The 20,953-nt window shown below is 38.5% G+C and overlaps 1 protein-coding gene across 4 annotated transcripts in view; it reads right to left on the bottom strand.

The window, feature by feature from the left end:
* VWA8 (von Willebrand factor A domain containing 8) overlaps positions 1 to 20,953 on the bottom strand; it is a 468,389-nt gene that overhangs the window by 223,938 nt on the left and 223,498 nt on the right. For all 4 annotated transcript variants that reach the window (XR_002824147.1, XM_004376614.1, XM_023731623.1 and 1 more), the window contains exon 21: positions 15,513 to 15,589. Coding sequence is in view for 3 of the 4 variants with exons in the window: in XM_004376614.1 (XP_004376671.1) it covers positions 15,513 to 15,589 (77 nt within the window). In the remaining variant the exon portion in view is untranslated. The remainder of the gene's footprint in view (positions 1 to 15,512; positions 15,590 to 20,953) is intronic.

Here is a 20,953-nt window from a genome sequence, read left to right as displayed (position 1 = left end):
AAGGGAAGGACAACACCACTACAGGGAAGTCAGCACAACTGGACTAAACCAAAGCTAAGAAGTTTCCTGAACACGACCAAACACTTCAAGGGACAGAGTAGCAGGGGCAGGGGTCTGGGGACCATGGGGTTTCAGGGGACATCTAGGTTAACTGGCATAACAAAGTTTATTAAGAAAATGTTCTACATCCTACTTTGGTGAGTGGCATCTGGGGTCTTAAAAGCTAGCAAGTGGCCATCTAAGATGTATCAATTGGTCTCAACATCCTGGAGTAAAGGAGAATGAAGAACACCAAAGACACAGGGAAACTCTTGGCCCAAGAGACAGAGGTGACCACATAGACCAAAGACTTCATTAGCCTGAGACCAGAAGAACTAGATGGTGCCCAGCTACCACCAATGATTGTCCTGACAGGGAACACAACAGAGTCCCTGATGGAGCAGCAGAAAGGTGGGGTGCAGAACCCAAATTCTAGTAAAAAGGCCAGACTTAATGGTCTGACTGAGACTGGAGGAGCCCCAGAAAGCATGGCCCCCGGACTCTCTGTCAGCCCAGAACTAAAACAATTCCCAAAGCCAACTCTTCAGACAAAGATTAGACTGGACTACAAGACACAAAATGATACTCATGAAGGGTGTGCTTCTTAGCTCAAGTAGAGACATAAGACTAAAGGGGAAGCTCCTGTCCAGAGGTGAGATGAGAAGGCAGAAAGGGACAGAAGCTGGATGAATGGACACAGGAAGTCTGGAGTGGAAAGGAAGAGTGTGCTGCCACATTACAGGGAGAGCAACTAGGATCACATAACAATGTGTGTATAAATTTTTGTATGAGAAACTAACTTGAACTGTAAACTTTCATTTAAAGCACATTAAAAAAGAAGAAAAAAAGAATGAGCAGGTACATTCTAAAACATACAGAAATAGAAATAAAAATGGATGAGCTAAAGATGAAACATAATACGTTAAAAAGACTCTTAGATTTTATTTGTTAATAACATAAAAAAATTTTTTTTGTTCTCATTAAAAATTAAATAAGGATATTTTGGGGAGAGCAATGTGAGTAATAAACTTTATTATTTGTGTGATTTAAAGGTCTAGTCCTAAATTCCATTCACTTTGACACTTCATTTTAATGGCTACCATAGCTGAGAAGGAATTCACAAAGAGAAGCAGATCCAAATGGCAGAAGTGCAACAACAACAGCATTTCCTATAAGTCAATCTGCATTTTTCAGTATCTTTTACTAAACATACACAGGTCTTATTACAATTGTTGTTGTTGTTGGGTGCCGTCCAGTCGATTTGGACTCACAGCGACCCCATATGAGAGTAGGACTGCCTCATAGTGTTCTCTAGGGGTTAATCTTTATGGAAGCAGATCACCAGGTCTTTCTCCCATGCAGCCACTGAGTGGGTTCAAACTGCCAACCTTTCAGTTAGCAGCTGAGTGCTTAACCACTGCACCATGAGAACTCCTCCTTGTTACCATTAGGCTTGAGAATTTCCAGCTTTCCTGATATCAGTCAATGGTTTTGCAAACTAATTGGACAGTGCCACATTTTACATTTTTATCAAAACTCACTGAGAACATTTGTTGACTGAATGAAGTTAAATGTAGAAACAATTCTTAGATTTTCCAGAATGCTCTTAATTCTTTCAGCACAGAACAGTACAGATATACCTCAGTTAATGGAAATTACTTCACAGAGTTGTGAACTGCTTAATCCCATTAAGACAGCAATCTATTTACTGAACGTAATCACTTCATGGCATCACCTGCTCATTCTGTCACTGCTGCCATCATCTGACAAGCACAAATGGGGCAGCACTTCATAAAGCTCAACAAAAAAAAAATTTAAATTTAAATAAATAAAAAGACAGTTGGGAAATCTATGGCACTGGTACAAGATACTTCTTCATTCAATCTGCTTATCTGAGGACGCTGTAAGAAACCTGCAGCTAGCGTTGACTGGAGAAGACCAGAGAAGGAGAGCTGGTTTAACTAACTGGGACATGACGTTATGTGTGCCAAGATGGTCTGAGGTTGGAACAATTGGTTTTGTTTTTATTTTTATTATAACTAAGGAATAAAATTTTTTTAACTGCCCCCTCCCACATCAGAATATCACTCTGAGATGATAATGGAAGTCAATGCGAAATAATAGTTTTTCTAACAAAAATATGCTTTGCAAAAAAAAAAAAAAAGGACTGGAAGGTTATAAACTACATTTATAATAGTGATGACTTGAGGACCAATCAGATGCCGTCAAGTCGACGCCAATTCAAGGCAACCCCATGTATGACAAAGCAGAACTGTGCTCCATGGGATTTTTGGTGGCTTATTTTTTGGAGGTAGACAGCCAGGCCTTTCTTCTGAGGTGCCCCTGGGTGAACGAGAACTACCAACCTTTCAATTAGCAGCTCAGCATGTTAACTGTTTGTGCTACCCAGGGACTTGAGGAAGGGGAGATGAAACGGGGGGTAATGGTTAAAGGGGGCTTTCACTATACTTACAGTATTTTACTTCTAGAAAAGAAAGAGCAGAATGAAATTTGAGAAAAATACTAAAAGTTGTTAAATCTGGGTGATAAATATGGGCATTTGTTATATAGCAGTATTTACATTTTGTTGGATTTAAAAGTTTTTCTCAGACTAAAAAAAGTGAGTAACATTTGAAAGGAATGCATGCATTCTCTAGTGGCAAGGGATATCTGTAACAGAACTAAGAAAAGACACTGCATAAGTGGCTCCCAAGCTTGTTAAGAAAGCAAAAGAAGCCCATAGAATCCTCATTGTTTCCAGTCTTCTCTTCCAAAACAGCCTAGGGCATGCTGCTTGCTGGTGTCGCCAGTTTTAGGCGTTGTAGGCAGCTCTGACTCACTGACTTTACAACACACAAACTAAAAGCCAGAGGAACACAATGATTTGATGCGTGCACTGAAAGATAGGATATTACTCAAACAGTGTCAGTCTGGAGGAGTATCATGCAAAAGACCACAGGAATTAATTTTGGTTAATATTTTCATGAATAACCTGGATGACAGAAAAAAGGGCTACTATATTTGTCGATGGGAAGCCTCAGAGAAGGTGTGATTAGGAGTCAAAGTAAAGTTAATAATCTGGAGAAGTGGTCAAGAAGACAGAAAATGAAATTCAATGTAAAATGGAAAAATATGGACTAACTAACCAAGGGAATATAACACAGAAAAAGACTTTGGGATCAAGCTGAGCAAGGATTAGAAGCATAATGCTAAATTTAAAAAATAAAGCTATTACTAGGATGGCTATCAGCAGAAAAAGAGAAAATAGCAAGTGTTGGTGAGAATTTGGAGAAATGGGAACCCTCGCACATTGCTGGTGGGGATGTAAAATTGTGCAGCTACTGTGGGAACAAGTTTGGTGGTTCCTCAAAAAGTTAAATTTAGAAACATTTACCCAAAAGCAAAGATGAGAAGGCAAGAAGGGGAAGGGAAGCTAGATCAGTGGAAACAGAACAAACAGAATAGAAACAATGAGAATGCGGACACATTGTGAAAATTGTAACTAATGTCACAGAACAATCTGTATAAAAATTGTTAAATGGGAACCTAATTTGCTGTGTAAACTTTCACCTAAAACACAATAAAATATTATTAAAAAAAAAAAAGTTAGAATTGCCATATGACTCAGCAATTACACTCCTAGGCATATGCCCAAAAGAACTGAAAGCAGATACTTGTACATCAATGTTCATTGCAACATTATTCACAATAGCTGAAAGGTGAAAACAATCTCAATGTACATCAACAGATCAATGGGTTAATAAAACATGCTGTATCAATAATACAACGGAATATTATTCAGCCACAAAAGAGAAATTATGATACAGGTTACAACATAAAATGAACCTTGAAAATAATAGACTGAGCAATTAAGCCAGACACAAAAGGACACATATTGTATGATCCCACTTATACGAATCATCTAAAACAGGGAAATAGATACAAACAAAAATTTATTAGTGGTTAGCAAGGGCAGGGGGAAGATGGGAGTTACTGCTTAAGGGGGAGTGAGTTTCTGTTCGGGGTGATGAAAAACTTTTGGAAATAGATAGTAACAGTTCTTGCTTAAAAATGGTAAAAATGGCAATTTTTTTTGTTGTATATATTTCACCACAATAAATCTTTAAAAACTTAAAGAAAAAACTATTATACAAGCAACTGAATTATAGAATACAGGAATCTGTTGATCAACAGTTGTATCACATGGATAGTACTTTTTGGGTTAAAGTACTTTCCTCACTAAAATCCTATTTAATTCAGCACAACAAAGTCAAGCAGCAGCAGAGTGTAATGGACAGAGCACAGGGCTGAAGCCAGACTGTGTATAAACCCCACTGTGTGAACCTGGCCTTGGAATTCAACATCTCTGTGACTCAATGTCCTCAAAATCAATACAGGGATAGTAACGGGCCCAATATCATAGAACTGTAGTGAGAAGTAAGGAATTAAAATTTGAAAACAGGCTAGAACAGTGACTGGCCCAAAGTAGCTGCTATCTGAGTGTCTGTTAAATAAAGATATAAAACTCATACAAGAATTTAAATGGATTTGAAGATCATCCAAAGGAGAAATAAAAGAAAAGTCAAAGTCACCGGCATAATTCACTTCATAAAACAGGCAGTAAAAGGCATTCTTAGTGGAAAAACTACTGTTCAACTGCTGATAAAAATGTTTCTAAAATAGCCTTTCTAAATTCATTACAGGGAAGACAGGACAAAAGAGCATCTCGGACTTTTCGGAGTAGCAGCTGACATTTCGACATCTCTCCAGTTCTCCACTGCTCTTATCAGTGCTAAGACTGTCTTGATGGCTCAATAATAATTTTTTCCATGAGACTTCAGAAAACCTTTTACTTATTCTATCTTCTACCAATACATCCATCTGCCCTCTGGGACTTCGAGAATTTCAAAATGTATCCTGTCATATTCAGTTTTCTTCAGCCTAAGGAAAGAACTGTATGTTGAATTATGCTGTGCTTTTAAAAGCATGTCATCATTCACTCCAGGATATTTGATTTTAAGACGGCCAATGCTACAGTCTTGCACTTCATTTACTAAATGTTTGGCTTCATTTTACTTCATAGGACAAAAAAAGTTATAACTATCAAAGGGGAAAAGCAAATGCCTTACTGATAACCATCCACAGTGCATTATTTTAACCGCATCAGCTGGTTAGAGCACTTACCATGCAGTCACAGGTCTACACATACATACATACACATATAATAGATAAGGTAGATGTTATAGATTGAATTGTGTCCCCCAAAAATATATGTCCACTTGGTCGGCCATGATTCCCAGTTTTGTGTGACTGTCCTCCATTTTGTGATCTGATGTAATTTTCCCATGTGTTGTAAATCTTAATCTCTGCCTGTGGTTAATGAGGCAAGATTAGGTTATTTTAAAGAGGATTAGGGTGGGATGCAACACCCTTACTCAGGTCACAGCCCTGATCTGACAGAAAGGGAGTTTCCCTGGGGTGTGGCCTGCATCGCCCTTTATCCTACAAGAGATAAAAGTAGAGAGAAATGAGCAGAGATAGGGACCTCTTATCACCAAGAAAGAAGCACCAGGAGCAGAGAGTGTCCTTTGGGCCCAGGGACCCTGCACTGAGAAGATCCTAGACCAGAGGAAGATTGATGACAAGGATCTTCCCCCAGAACTGACAGAGAGAGAAAGTCTTCCCCTGGAGCTGGTACCCTTAATTTGGGCTTCTAGCCTCCTAGACTGTGAGAGAATAAATTTCTGTTTTTTACACCATCCACTTGTAGTATTTCTGTTACAGTAGCACCAGATAGATAGTATCTTTCGATGTACTGCCGGCACCTTTTTTGAATTATCTTCAGCAAAAAAAAAAAATATATATTTTTTTTTTGCAGTAGTACATCGACAAGGAACTGCCAGAAATTCAAGCCTGATTCAGAAGAGGACGTGGAATAAGGGATATCATTGCCGATGTCAGATGGATCTTGGCTGAAAGCAGAGAATACCAGAAAGATGTTTACCTGTGTTTTATTGACTATGCAAAGCCATTTGACTGTGTGGATCATAACAAATTATGGATAACATTGAGAAGAATGGGAATTCCAGAATAGTTAATTTTCCTCATAAGGAACCTGTACATAGACTAAGAGGTAGTTGTTCAAAGAGAACAAGGGAGTATTGTGTGGTTTAAAATCAGGAAAGGTGTGCGTCCGGGTTGTATCCTTTCATCATACTCATTCAATCTGTATGCTGAGCAAATAATCAGAGAAGCTGGACTATATGAAGAAGAACAGGGCATCAGAATTGGTGGAAGACTCATTAACAACCTGCGATATGCAGATGACAATACTTTGCTTGCTGAAAGCGAAGGGGACTTGAAGCAATTACTGATGAAGGTCAAAGACCACAGCCTTCAGTATGGATTACACCTCAAAATAAAGAAAACAAAAATCCTCACAACTGGAGCAATAACACAACATCATGATAAATGGAAAAAATATTCAGGTTGTCAAGGATTTCGTTTTACTTGGATCCAAAATCAACACCCACGGAAGGAGCAATCAAGAAATCAAATGACGTATTGCATTGGGCAAAACTACAAAAGACCTCTTTAAAGTGTTAAAAAGCAAAGATGTCACTTTGAGGACTAAGGTTGCACCTGACCCAAGCCATGGTATTTTCAATCGTCTCATGCGCATAAAAAAGCTAGACAATGAATAAGGAAGACCAAAGGAGAATTCATGCCTTTGAATTTTGGTGTTGGCCAAGAGCACTGAATATACCATGGACTGCCGGAAGAACAAATCTGTCTTGGAAGAAGTACTGTCAGAATGCTCCTTAGAAGCAAAGAGGGTGAGATTTCATCTCAAGTTACTTTGGAGATGTTATCAAGAGGGACCAGACCCTGGAGAAAGACATCATGCTTGGTAAAGTAAAGGGTCAGTGAAAAAGAGGAAGACCCTCAATGAGATGGACTGATACACTGGCTGCAGCAGTGGGCTGAAACATAGCAATGATTGTGAGGATAGCGCAAGACCGCGCAGTGTTTAGTTCTGTCGTACGTGGGGTTGTTATGAGTCAGAAAAACTTGATGGCACCTAACAACAAGATGTATTTTTCAATCCTAAAACAACCTATCAGGGCCTCTAACTGGGAAAGTCTGCTCCTTTGGGAGCCTGAGGTGGAGGACCAGAGGGAATTAGCATGCATCAAGTAAATCTGGTACATATTAGGAACCACACAAAATACCTGCCTCATAACGGATACACCATACAAAAAGGAGTCACCCTTAACTTCTCTCTTCTCCTCACCCTCCACATAATTATCAAGGCTTCTAAAGTTAGCCATTTAAACCTGTCTCAATCCATTCCATTCTCATTGGCAAAGTCTGTTCAGCCCTAACAATTTTACCTGGATTACTGCAATTGCTTCCTAGTGTTCTCGGTTCTCCAAATCCCATCTGCCTCTCATTTACCCGTAGACTACGACCGTAATGATCTTTCTTGCTTCAACTCCATCAACTGCATTTAAGATAAAATCCAATCTCAGCAGGGCCTACAAAGCCCCCAAAAGGCCTGTCTTCCTTTTCCCAACAAACTTGCATTACACACTTACATTCTACACCTCACCATGCTCTCTCTCATTTCTTGGTTTTTGTATAGCCTGTTTCCAGTGACTGTAATGCCCCTTTCTTGTTCTCCACTTAGAAAACTCTTATTTATCCCTTAAGACCCAGTTTGAGTGTCACCTTCTCCGGATGTCTTCCATAATTATCACATACATGCATTCAGAGAGGTTGGGTGCCTCCCCCCACCCCCAATAGCACTTGCACATGCTTCTTTCATAGCTTATATACAATAACTGACATATAATAACAGTATTATAAATGTTGATGTATTCTCACTCACTGAAAAGCAAGCAAGCACCACTAGGTCAAGATCAATATTGTCATCTATATATCATCAGTGCCTAACACAGCTACTAGCAAACAATGGGAAATTAATAAACATTAATTAGATGAAAGAGTTAATACATAGTGTATGAACCAGACTCTTGTTTGCCTAAATGTTTAGGTGCTGAAATAGCCAGACACTGTGTTGGTCCTTTGCACACATTCTCTTATTTAGTCTTCACAACCATCCTACACGGTATTATTATTTCAATTTGATAGGTAAGGAGATTGGGACCCAACTAGTTTTAAGGCCACAAAAAAGTCAGTCATAAAGATAGAATTTCATCTCTAAAGCCCATGTTCTTTTCATCACAGTGGTACAAATTCAGTACTATGGAGTTCGAGAGGGGGGAACAGCTATACTCAAAATGAAAAATGAGGAAAGATTTCATGGAGATGCGGCAATGGACCAAGTCTTGAAGGACTAGGGGAGAAATGGAGTGTATTTTAGATGAAAGATAAGGACAGGCTTGGATACAGGCAAGTCCAAAACTTGTGAGCAGGACAGAGAATGGTCCACTCTAGAATAAGCTGAGCATATATGAGGAAAGAAGAAGAAAATTTCACTGGAAGAAAAGGTTAGGGCTATACTTGGAGGCCCTGGAAACTGTATTTACAATTGACACCACTATTAGAAAAATATCCCAGAGCATAGGTCATATTAATGATTGAGCCTGTGCATCATTTTCGTATATGAAAGGTTGTTGTTGTTGCTGGGTACCATCAAGTCGATTCCAACTCATAGTGACACCATGTGACAGGCTGTAATCTTTACGGGAGCAGATTGCCAGATGTTTCTCCCATGGTGCTGCCGGGTGGGTTTGAACTGCCAACCTTTCAGTTAGCAGCCGAGTGCTTAACCGTTGAGTCACAAGGACTCCATATATGAAGGGTACCAAATGAAAAAACAGTGAAATAAGAATTTCAAAGCCCTGGGAAAATTCTGAATTTAATACAGAAGTATACTATTATCCAAAGAGAAAGTACAGCTACAGAAGTTGACATATTCAAGTGTCTCCTTTAATGTGTTTATCAAATTAATGTAACATTATAGAAAAACAAGTTAATAGATGTATTTCACAAATGTGAGCCAGATAGCCTCTTCCATTTGAAATATATACCATCAAAAGTAAGTACATATATTGATTTTTTAAATTACCTAAATCATACCCTTAGGACAACATCTTGATTTCAACTAAAGACAGGCATTGCCCAGCTTGTTTGTTTTATGAGATCTGATCATCAAAACATAAAACGACCATACTTAAAAGTACACTGGTTGTTTGTTTTCTTCATGTACGTTTAGTGATGGTTTCACTTATCAAGGTTATGTTTTGAATGGATATTACAGCTTATTTTATTGGAATGACATCCATAAACTAAATTGAGTGTGACTGATTATTTAGATGGAAACATCACAAATCCATTAAAAGGAATCTAAAATAAACAAAGTAAAAACCTCAAGTAAATCACACTTAGATCAGAGAAATTCTAAGCATTTTATTTAGACTGCTATTTTTAGGACTTTTAAAACATATGTTGCTCCTAAAGCAATTTTATGAGCTTAAATTGTATGGCAAATACATTCTTAAAACCGTATATAATAAAGAAAAAACTCCTTACATTGAAATTTGTGGGAAGATCAGTCTAATTAGAGAAAATTCCTTACTATTATATATTTTAAACAGAACTGAGACCTTTTTACTTCCCACTGTACTTAATAAGGAGCCTTGGTGGCACAGTGGTTAAGAGCTCAGGCTGCTAACCAAAAGGGTCAGCAGTTTGAATCCACCAGCCACACCTTAGAAACCCTATGGGGCAGTTCTACCCTGTCCTATAGGGTCGTTATGAGTCAGAATCGACTCGATGGCAACAGGGTTTTTTTTCGTACTTAATAAATTAAATATCATAAATTGTAAAACAGAGATACCTAGAGCCCCTCTTAAAATAAATATATATCACTTTATGTGTAATAATATCATCAACTGATAATATAGCAGTGGGTACTATGTTATATTCTATACCATAGGCCTTGGAAAACAAAAGTAATATATTTGACTCTAAAATTTTTATTACATTTTTAATTCAGTAAGTTTTTTCACAGATAATATATCCACACATTTAACCTAGCCATTCTGAATTACAACAGAATTTTAATTGGTGGCAAGTAACTCCTTAACTACTATTTATGGATCATTTGTGACTTCATGACAATAGTTTGGTACGGTAAGAAACATAAAAGACATTCTAGACAGGAAGTACGGCATGGTATCTCTAATCCTCTCAACTTTTTATTAAGCTCTCCTTCTTGTCTAGTCAGAATATAGAGCTAAAGGGTGTTATAAATGACCTTGTCCACTCCTCTTTCTTAGAAATGAAAAAAAATTGAGATCTAAAGAGAGATTCAAAGATTAATAGTGTCAAATGCATATATTTTAAACGGAAAGGCAGAAAATCAATGATTTAAGCATTCATATAAAAAAGTTTTAAAAAGAACAGCAAATTAAACCTAAATAAAATAAAAGGAAGGGTATAATAAAGAAAAAATTAGAAATTATCGAAACAGAAAAGAAACATACAAAAGAGAGGTTCAGCAATGCCAAAAGTTTGCTCTTTGAACAAACCAATAAAATTGATAACTCCTTGGCAAAACTGATCATGAAGAAAAGGGAGAAGGCATAAATAATCAATATCAGGAATAAAAATGAGGATTATCATTATTGAGCCTAAGGACATTAAAAATATAAGATAATATTGCAAACTACTTTACGCCAATAATTAGAAGATAGGTAGTAATTCTCAGAAAACAAAATTTATCAAAACTTCTTATAACTATTCCCACTCCTAGGTATATACCCAAGAGACCTCATAGCAATGACGTGAACAGACACATGCACACCTATGTTCACTGCAGCATTATTCACAATAGGAAAAAGATGAAAACAGCCTAAGTGCCCTTCAATGGATGAATGGATAAGCAAAATGTGGTACACATACAATGGAATACTACACAACCATAAAGAACAATGATGAGTCTAAGAGACTTATTATAACATGGATGGATCTGGAAGACATAATGCTGAGTGAAATAAGTCACATAAGGACAAATATTGTATGATGCCACTTTTATAAGAAAACAAGAATAGATATATATACAGAGACCAATGTTCATTGCCGGTTACTAGGGATGGGTGAGGCTGGGGTGGGAGAATCACTCTCTAGAGCATAGATTCATGTTATTTGTGGTGATGGGAAAAGCAGCATGGAATGTGGGTGTAATGAGCACAGTGTGACCAAAGCAAACGATGCCACTAAGAAGTACACAAGAGAAAAGGATGTTTTTAGTAAAGAATATGACATATATAATTTGGTAACAATACCAACAACAACAAAAAAATCCAGTGCATGGTCACATATGTAGGTGTATAGGCATATATGGGTACAGGTAGGTACAGGTGATTACATATGTGTGCACAGATAGAAGTATCTATATGTACAGATACGTATATGTATACATATATAATCTTGCCATGTGCCCTGTGGCTCTAAAACTGAAACTGTGATGTTACAAATAAAAATTATTCAAGTGAGAACTAGAAAACTGGCTAAAATTTCTGATTCTTTCATCTCCACCTCCCCCACCCCATACTTTGTACATGTGGGAAGAAAAACTGGTGGAAAAGCTTAAAGGTTTAAAAAAAAAAAAGAAGGAGTTGAAGTTTTGCAGATTTAGTGGAACATGAAAGATTGAAATAATTACAAACAAAAAGACTATTACAGCTTCTTAAAGACAGGGATTATGTTTTTTATTTCTTTCTATATCTGCTCTAACACCTAGCACTGTAATCATGACATTGAAAATGTGTTTTAGAAAAGATGAACTGAAATTTCTAGGCTTATATGAAGAATCATTCATCCAAAGAAGAACCATGAGAAATGTGACAACAGGATGGTAAAAAATATGAAGCTGGAGTAGGAGAACCTGTGCACTTAAAGCACATGAATTTTCTGAAAATATGCAAGTGAGTGACAGAAGTCTGGGAGATGAGGTGCTGGAGTGATAGAGGAACAGGGGTTGGAATGAAGGTATATGGGAAGTTGAGGTAGAAATGTGGGGGACAAGTAATATAAGAATAACAAGGCAGCAGTTTTCCAGGGTGAGGATTCTTAAAATATAATGCCTAACATAATAAGGAGCCCTGGAGGCGCAATGGTTACAAGCTCAGCTGCTAACTGAAAGGTCAGTGGTTCGAACTCACCCAGAAGCTCCGCAGGAAAAAGATGTGGCAGTCTGCTTCTGAAAAGACTACAGCCTTGGAAACCCTATGGGGCAGTTCTACTCAGTCCTACTGAGTCGCTATGAGTGGGACAGCACACAACAACAACATAATAAGAACCGCATTCAGCTTCATCAATAGATGGATCTAGCTTCCTAACTAGCATTCTCTGACATTAACTGGCAGATCAGTCTGACACACTAAAGAGCAGGGATGATGGTAGCAGGATACCAGGATTAAAAATGTACTGTAAACAACAAAGAAAGCCTATCCTTCAATTTCAAATAACGTAGTATGAACTATACGATACAGCAATGATAGTGAGGAAGGCAGGTGGAGGCTGAGGTAGATGTAGATAAAGGAAAGAAAGATTTACTATGCCAGGAATTCAGCACTGCAAGCATATAAAACAGATGACCTTCTGTTCAATTTCAAACAGCCATCAACAAGCTGACAAAAACTAATAGGTTTTGACCTTGTAATGCATTGTTAAAATCAGCAAATTTAAAATTTGCATATGTTTTTGTATTTCATTAAATATTTCATATTTATGTAATTGTAAACAGTATTTTTAAAAATTTATTTTCCCATTGTCCATTGTTAGCATATGAGTTTCCTTGAGCTGCTGTAACAAAGCACCACAAATTGGGTGGCTTAAAACATCAGAAATTTATTCTCTCATAGTTGTGGAGGCTAGAAGTTGGAATGTCAGAAGTGTTGATTCCTTCTGAGGGTTCTGAAGAATAATCTGAACCATGCATCTCTCCAGCTTTTGGAGACGGCCTGCAATCTTTGTTGCTTCTTGACTTGTGGCAGCATAACCCCAATCTCTGCCTACATCTTCACATGACCATCTTCCCTCTGTGTCTGTCTGCCTGTTTCTCTTCTCCTCTTATTGTAAGTACACCAGTCATACTGGATTAGGGCCCACTCTACTCCAGTATGACCTCATGTTAACTAATTACATCTGCACAGAGACTATTTCCAAGTAAGGTCCCACTCCCAGCTATTGAGAATTAGGACCTCAACAAACATTTGGGGGTTACAAATCAACCCATAACAGTTACTATACAGGAATTCATTGATTTTCATACATTGATGTTATATCCTATGGCCTTGCTCAATTCACTTGTTATTTCTGAAAGTTTTTTTTCTGTAGACTTCTTAGCATTTTTTGTATAGACAATCATGTCATCTATAAGTAATGACAATTTTACTTCTGTTTCAACTTGTATACCCTTTATTACTTTTTCTTGTCTTATTGCACTGGCTTGGACCTCCAGAACAATGCTGAATAGTGAACATCCTTGCCTCATTCCCAATCAAAGGAGGAAAGCATTTCCCATATTTTTATGCAAATAACGTGTGTGTTCTACATTTGTCTGTCAACTGTGCCCTCCACCCACAAGGTATTTTCATAAGCATGCTATGCTGATTTTCTTTACAGCAACATGTAAAAACAAATTGGCATAGTGCACTTAGGAAAACAGTGCACATTATTTGTGTAAAATTACAGTAGTCTTTCATGATTAAATACAAAGTTAGCTGTAGGTTTTCATAGATGTCTTTTATCTAGGTGAGGAAGTTTCCTGCTTTTTGTAGTTTGCTGACATATTTTATCATGAATGGGCACTGAATTTTGTCAAAGGCTTTTTTTTGAAGCTATTAAGATGCTTACATGGTTTTTCATTTATTCTGTAAATACAGTGAATTACATTATTTTGTTTTCAAATGTGAAACCAACCTTGCATTCCTGGGATAAAACTCACTTGGGTTATATTACCCTTTTTATAGATTGCTGGGCTTGATTTGTTAATACTTTGTTAAGTATTTTTGTATCTATGCTCATGGAAAATACTGATCTGTAATTTTCTTTTCTCTTATGCAGGTCTTCTGGTGACGTGCTCTCAGCTTTTGTTTGTCTGAAAATGTCTTTGTTTTGCATTTTATTTTTGAGAATATTTTTGCCAGATATACTATTCTATGTTGACTTTCCTTTCAGCACCTTAAAAACAACCACTTCATTGAACTGTGGCTTGTATTTCTCTCTCATGAGAAGTCAGTGACCATCTTTATCACTGTTCCCCTGTATGTAATAAATCTTCTTTCTCTGGCAGTTTTTAAATTTTCTCTTGGTTTTCAGCAATTTGATTAGATGTGCCTTGGTGTGGTTTTCTATTCATCCTGCCTGAGGTTCATTGAGCTTCCTAGATTGTTGGCTTTAGGTTTTTCATCAAATTTGGAAAAATTTCTCCCATTTTTTCTTCAGCTATTGTTCTATCCCATTCTTTAACTTCTCTTTTGGGATTCCAAGTTGGTAAAAATCTTCAATTTCCTCATCTTTGGCATTAGTGGTTGGTGCGTAAATGTGAATAATAGTCGTATTAACTGGTCTTCCTTGTAGGTGTATGGATATTATCCTATCATTGCCAGCACTGTACTTTAGATCTTGAAATGTTCTTTATGATGATGAATACAACGTCATTCCTCTTCAATTTGTCATTCCTGGCATAGTAGACCATATGATTGTCTGATTCAAAATGGTCAGTATCAGTCCATTTCAGCTCACCAGTGCCAAGGATATTGATTTTTATGTGGTCCATTTCATTTTTGATGACTTCCAATTTTCCTAGATTCATATTTCGTACATTCATGTTCGAATCATTAATGCATGTTTGCAGCTGTTTCTTCTCATTTTGAGTCATGCCACATCAGCAAACAAAGGTCCGGAAAGATTGACTCCATTCACATCATTAAGGTCAACTCTACTTTGAGGAAGCAGCTCTTCCCCAGTTGTATTTCGAGTGCCTTCCAACCTGAGGGGCTCATCTTCCAGCACTATACCAGGCAATGTTCCACTGCTATTCATAAGGTTTTCACTGGCCAATTTTTTCAGAAGTAGACTTCCAGGTCCTTCTTCCTAGTCTGTCTTAGTCTGGAAGCTCCACTGAAACCTGTCTGCCATGGGTGACCCTGCTGGTATTTGAAGTATCGGTGGCATAGCTTCCAGCATTATAGCAACACACAAGCCACCATAGTATGACAAACTGACAGACGTGTGGGGTATAAAGCATTAGTCACCTTAAAAGAAATTTTGCATGGTTTTATTTACCTTTTAAGGAGAGGAGAGATAAGAGCAGAAGGAACAGAAATGAAACTGGTTTATAAAATGGGCCTTTAAGAAAGTATTTTTAAATTGTAATGGGAAGAAAAAAAAAAGATTAAATTAGACTTAAGAGACTGAGGGGCTTATCCTCTTACCGGTGCAGTTGGATATATTCTCGGGGTCTGTTGAGCAGGTGAAGGAATCTGTCAACAATCTTGTTTTTTCCTACACCCTGTAAGTACACAGATACCATTAAATGAAAAGGTTTTTATTTGGAGGTAAGTTTATCCCAAACCAGAAGAATCTTTTACCAAAACCTACTTTCTCAACAGGAAGATAAATATAATGCTGTACTTTCCCTATTTTAATTAAACATTAATTTCTTCTCCTTTTATCCTACTTTCCAGCACTTTGAAACCCTGGAAACCAAAAGTATAAATAAACCAAACACATTGCTGTCGTGTCAATTCCAACTCGTAGCAACCTACAGGACAGAGTAGAACTGCCTCATTGGGTTTCCAAGCAGCGGCTGGTGGATTCGAACTGCTGACCTTTTGGTTAGCAAGCAAAGGTACATTAATAAATGTCAACTGTGTGTGCTCTTCCTAGAAATGTCCCTATTTCCCTACCACTTTCCCATGCTGAGAGGGTTGCTGTCCTTTTGGAGAAGGCAGACTATTGAAAATGGAATCCACCCCCAGGCTATATTCCCATTTTAAAGTTTTCACTCAGAGGTGGTATACAATTAATGGGGTGTAAATCTTTTAACAAGTGGGTGGTGTAGAAAGGGTGGAAGTGGTTAAAAAGCTGAGTTCTATATCATACATGATAGCAACAATAACTAACATTTCCTGGTTTCAAATAGTGTGTGCCTGCCTGTATGCTAAGTCTTTTCACACAAAATTTAATTTAATCATCACAACAGTACCATGAGATAGGTATTATGATTATCCAACTTCATGAATCAAGAAACTGCGTCTCCGAGCAACACGTCCACAGCTGCACATCTGATCATAGTAAAGCTAGGACTCAGTCCAGATCTGTCTGATTCTAGTGCTCACGCCTCTAGCCATTTCATTATGGATTATGTTTCTTAGAGGATGAAACTGATTTAGGTAATCTGGGCCTTAAATTCTCTCTCTCTCTACTCCAGGAATATGTCCTAAAGAAATAACCAGGCAGATCAGGGCAAGGCATGGTGTCTAACAGATACAGCAGAAGCCCAAAAGAGGGAAGTAGGCATTATAATGTTTTATTATTTTTTTCCTTAAATATCTTGTGAAGTAAGACATACTACAAGCACCAAGAACAGAAGTTCAAATAAATTGAATGGGTATTTATTGTGCATCGTCTTTGTCTAGCACTGTGACAGTTTCTCTAAGATAAACAAAGATAGTATACAACTCTCATCCTTCATAATTCTCAAAGGGAGACAAGATATATACACACGGAGCAATCAGAAGACAAGTCACCAGTGTAGATAAATAAGCATTAACATCCTGTGAAATATGTTCTAATAGCCTTACAATCTTCTCTCTTCTCTCTCTTCTCTTTGGTACATTAAATATGCCACAGGATAATAGAGGCAGGAGACGTCAATGGAACTGAAGTGATTACTGACTACTTAATGAATAAGGCAACTGAAGTATAAAACAAAGACAGATAGTAGTGGGCAATGAAAAGCCACCATACATCCTTGAACTGGGGAGAAACACAATGAAACAAATGTTTAAAGAAGAACCATCTGGAAATAATAAGCAAGATATACTGACAAGAGGAGAGACTGGTATCCAAGAGAGCAGCTATTTATTCATTTAGCTTATAAACAAATATTTATTAAGTGCTGGCATGTGCCAGGAGAGATACTGTGATGAAGAAAGACAAGGTTTCTGCTCTCATACAACTTTCATTCCAGAAGTGGGGAGACACAGAAATTGGAAGGTGAGTTAGAAAAGTAGGTAGAAAGTGCCTTAGTCATCTAGTGCTGCTATAACAGAAACACCACAAGTGGGTGGCTTTAACAAGAGAAATTTATTCTCTCACAGTCTAGTAGGCTAAAAGTCCAAATTCAGGGCATCAGCTCCAGGGGAAGGTTTTCTCTCTCTGTCGGCCTTTTCATCAATCTTTCCCTGGACTAGGAGCTTCTCTGCGCAGGGACCCTGGGTCCAAAGGAGACGCTCTGCTCCCAGTGCTGGTTTCTTGGTGGTATGAGGTCCCCCCTCTCTGCTGGCTTCCCTTTCCTTTTTACCTCTTGAGAGACAAAAGGTGGTGCAGGCCACACCCCAGGGAAACTCCCTTTACATAGGATCAGGGATGTGACCTGGGTAAGGGTGTTACAATCCCACCCTAATCCTCTTTAACATAAAATAGAAATCACAAAATGGAGGACAACCACACTATACTGGGAATCAAAGCCCAGCCAAATTGATACACACATTTTTGGGGGGACATAATTCAATCCATGACAGAAAGGTAGATAGGTAAATTAAAAAAAAAAAAAAAAAAAAAACCATTGCCATCGAATGGATTCCACCTCATAATAACCCCAGGACAGAGTAGAACTGCCCCATAGGGTTTCCAAGGAGCAGCTGGTGGATTCGAACTGCTGACCTTTTGGTTAGCAGCCGAGCTTTTAACCATTGCGCCACCAGGGTTCTAGGTAGGAAGGTAGCAAAACATAATTAGGCAGACACCTAAATAAATCAAGTAGTGATAACTTCTTCTATAGACAATTAAGACAGGGAGAGGTGATACTGACTGGATGGCTATTTGAGACTGATTTAGAAGGGAAGAACTTTCCTTAGATAACTGATGATCTGAATGACAGAAACCAGCACTATGATGATTAGGAAAAGGGGCACTCCAGGAGAGCACTGCTACAGCTAATCCCCTGGTAGGAATAAGCTTGGGATATCTGAGAAACACCCAGTGTGGTTTGCCTGTTGTGGGTGAAAGGAGAGTAGAGGAGATAAAGTCAGAGAAGTAAGCAGGGTCAGATCAAGAGGAGCTTTGTAAACCAAAGTGAAGAACTGAGATTTTATTCTAAGTGTGATAGGGAGCTACTAGAAGTTTCTCAGTAAAGAAGTGGCCTGAACTAACACAGATCATAAAAAGATTATTTTGGTAATCTAATAGAGAAGGGTGGAAGGCTACTGAAGTAGTCCAGAAATGGTGGTGGCTTGGGATTAAGAAGAAAAAAAAAAACACTGCCATTGAGTCGATTCCGACTCATAGTGACCCTACAGGACAGAGTAGAACTGCCCCACAGGGTTTCCGAGGAGTAGCCAGTGGATTTGAACTGCTGATCTTTGATTAGTAGCTGAGCTCCTAACCACTGCGCCACTAGGGCTTTGGTGGCTTGGATTAGCGAGGTATAAATGGAGGAGGATGGATTCAAGATATTTTGCAAGTAAACTTGACAAGACTTGCTGATGGACTGGATATGGGGGATGTGGGAAGAGAAGGATAAAAGATAGCATCTAGATATTTCCTCATACAACAAAGACAGAAAAGACTAGAGCAGGACCAAGTTTTAGGAGGAAAATCAAGAGCTCTGTTTATCTTTCTCCATAGCACTTGTTACCATTTAACATTCCATCATTTTAAGTCATTTATTTGTGTATTATCCTTCTCCTCTCATTAGAAGTGTAAGCTCCTTCAGAAGCATGTTTTGCTCACAGTGGTATCCCCAGTGCCTACAACAGCGTGGGGCATAAAGTAGGTACTCAGACATTTGTTGAATGCTAGGTGTTTATGCCAGAAACCCCAGTCATCCTCAGTACTTCCCACTCCACCCCTCATAGTCAATCCATGATTAATTCCTATCATTTCTACCTCTAAAATATATCTCAAGTTTGTCCAATTTCTCTAGTACCACCCTAATCCAAGTGGCCATCGTATTTTACCTAGACCAGTGCTTCTCAAACTTTAATGTGCAAATGAATCACCTCTCGATCTTGTGAAAATGCAGACTGATTAGTAAGTCTGGGGTGGGGTCTGAGACTCTGCATTCTAACAAGTTCCCTGGTGATGCCGATGCTGCTGGTCCAAAGACCATATTTTGCGTAGCAAGAACCTAGATGACTACAATAGTCTTGCAACTGATCTCCCTACACTCTTGGATTTCTTGATTTATTTTCCATATTGTGGCCTGAGTTATCTTCTTAACAGATAAATTAGATCATGTCACTTTCCTGCTCAAATCTATTCAATAGCCTCTCACTACATTTAGAATAAAACTGAAAAAAGTTCCTATGCCTGTGAGGCTCTACATGATCTAGCCTCTACTCATCCCTCTAGCCCACCTGTGCCACTCTACTTCTACATGGTGTTCCTGTCACACTCATCTTCCCTGAGTAAGAGGTTCCAAGCTCTTCTCCTCCTCAGCAGCTGTGCACATGCTGGCCTCCCTCTTCCTTGGAGAACTCTTTTCTTACTCATTGTCATGGATTGAACTGTGTCCCCCCAAAAAATGTGTGTAACAATTTGGCTGGGCCATGATTCCCAGAATTGCGTGGTTGGCCTCCATTTTGTGATTGTAATTTTATGTTAAAGAGGATTAGGGTGGGATTGTAACACCACCTTTATCCAGGTCGCATCCCTGATCCATTGTAAAGGGAGTTCCCCTGGGGTGTGGCCTGCACCACCTTTTCTCTCTCAAGAGATAAAAGGAAAGGGAAGCAAGCAGAGAGTTGGGGACCTCATACCATCAAGAAAGCAGTGCCGGTAGCAGAGCGTGTCCTTTGGACCAGGGTCTCTGCGCAGAGAAGCTCCTAGTCCGGGGGAACACTGAAGAGAAGATGGCCAACAGAGAGAAAAAGCCTTCCCCTGGAGCTGGTGCCCTGAATTTGGACTTTTAGCTTTCTTTGACTATGAGGAAATAAACTTCTCTTCATTAAAACCATCCACTTGTGGTATTTCTGTTATAGCAGCACTAGATGACTAAGACACTCATGATCCATCCATTCTCATTCAACCTCAGGTCTCAATTCACCTTTTCACAGAGACCTTTTCTGATCTCCCAACTGGAACCCTGGTGGCACAGTGGTTAAAAGCTTGGCTACTAAACAAAAGGCTGGCAGTTTGAATCCACCAGCCTCTCCTTGGAAACCCTATAGGGCAGTTCTACTCTGTCCTATAAGGTCTCTATGAGTCGGAATCAACTTGACAGCAATGGGTTTATTTTATTTTATTTTTTGGTTAATCTACGTCAGGTCTCCCCTGTTGTTTCCCATACAAACCTATATTTTTCCTTCCTAAGTGTAAATATATTTACATGTGTGATGACTTATTTAATGTCTCTCCTGTGCACTGCTCTGTGAACTCTAAGTGCCATGGGGACAGGAACGGTGCCTGTTTTGCTTATCGCTATATCCCCAGAGCTCAGTACAGTGCCTGACACAAAAAATGCATTCAATAAATACCAGTGAAATGAAGGAGCAGCCACATGGCATTTGGGAAGTACTGAAAAAGATAAAATATAAACTGTGACCGCATTAATAAGGATACTGAATAATGGAAGCTGTGATGAGCTATGGACTTGCAAATTTATGGACTGGACAAGCTTTTCAAATAATCCAATTTATACATTTCACCT

Source organism: Trichechus manatus, unplaced genomic scaffold, assembly GCF_000243295.1.
Source record: "Trichechus manatus latirostris isolate Lorelei unplaced genomic scaffold, TriManLat1.0 scaffold00044, whole genome shotgun sequence".
NCBI lineage: Eukaryota > Metazoa > Chordata > Mammalia > Sirenia > Trichechidae > Trichechus > Trichechus manatus.
Note: the sequence above shows the minus strand (reverse complement) of the source record. Positions and strands in the feature narration are given on the sequence as shown.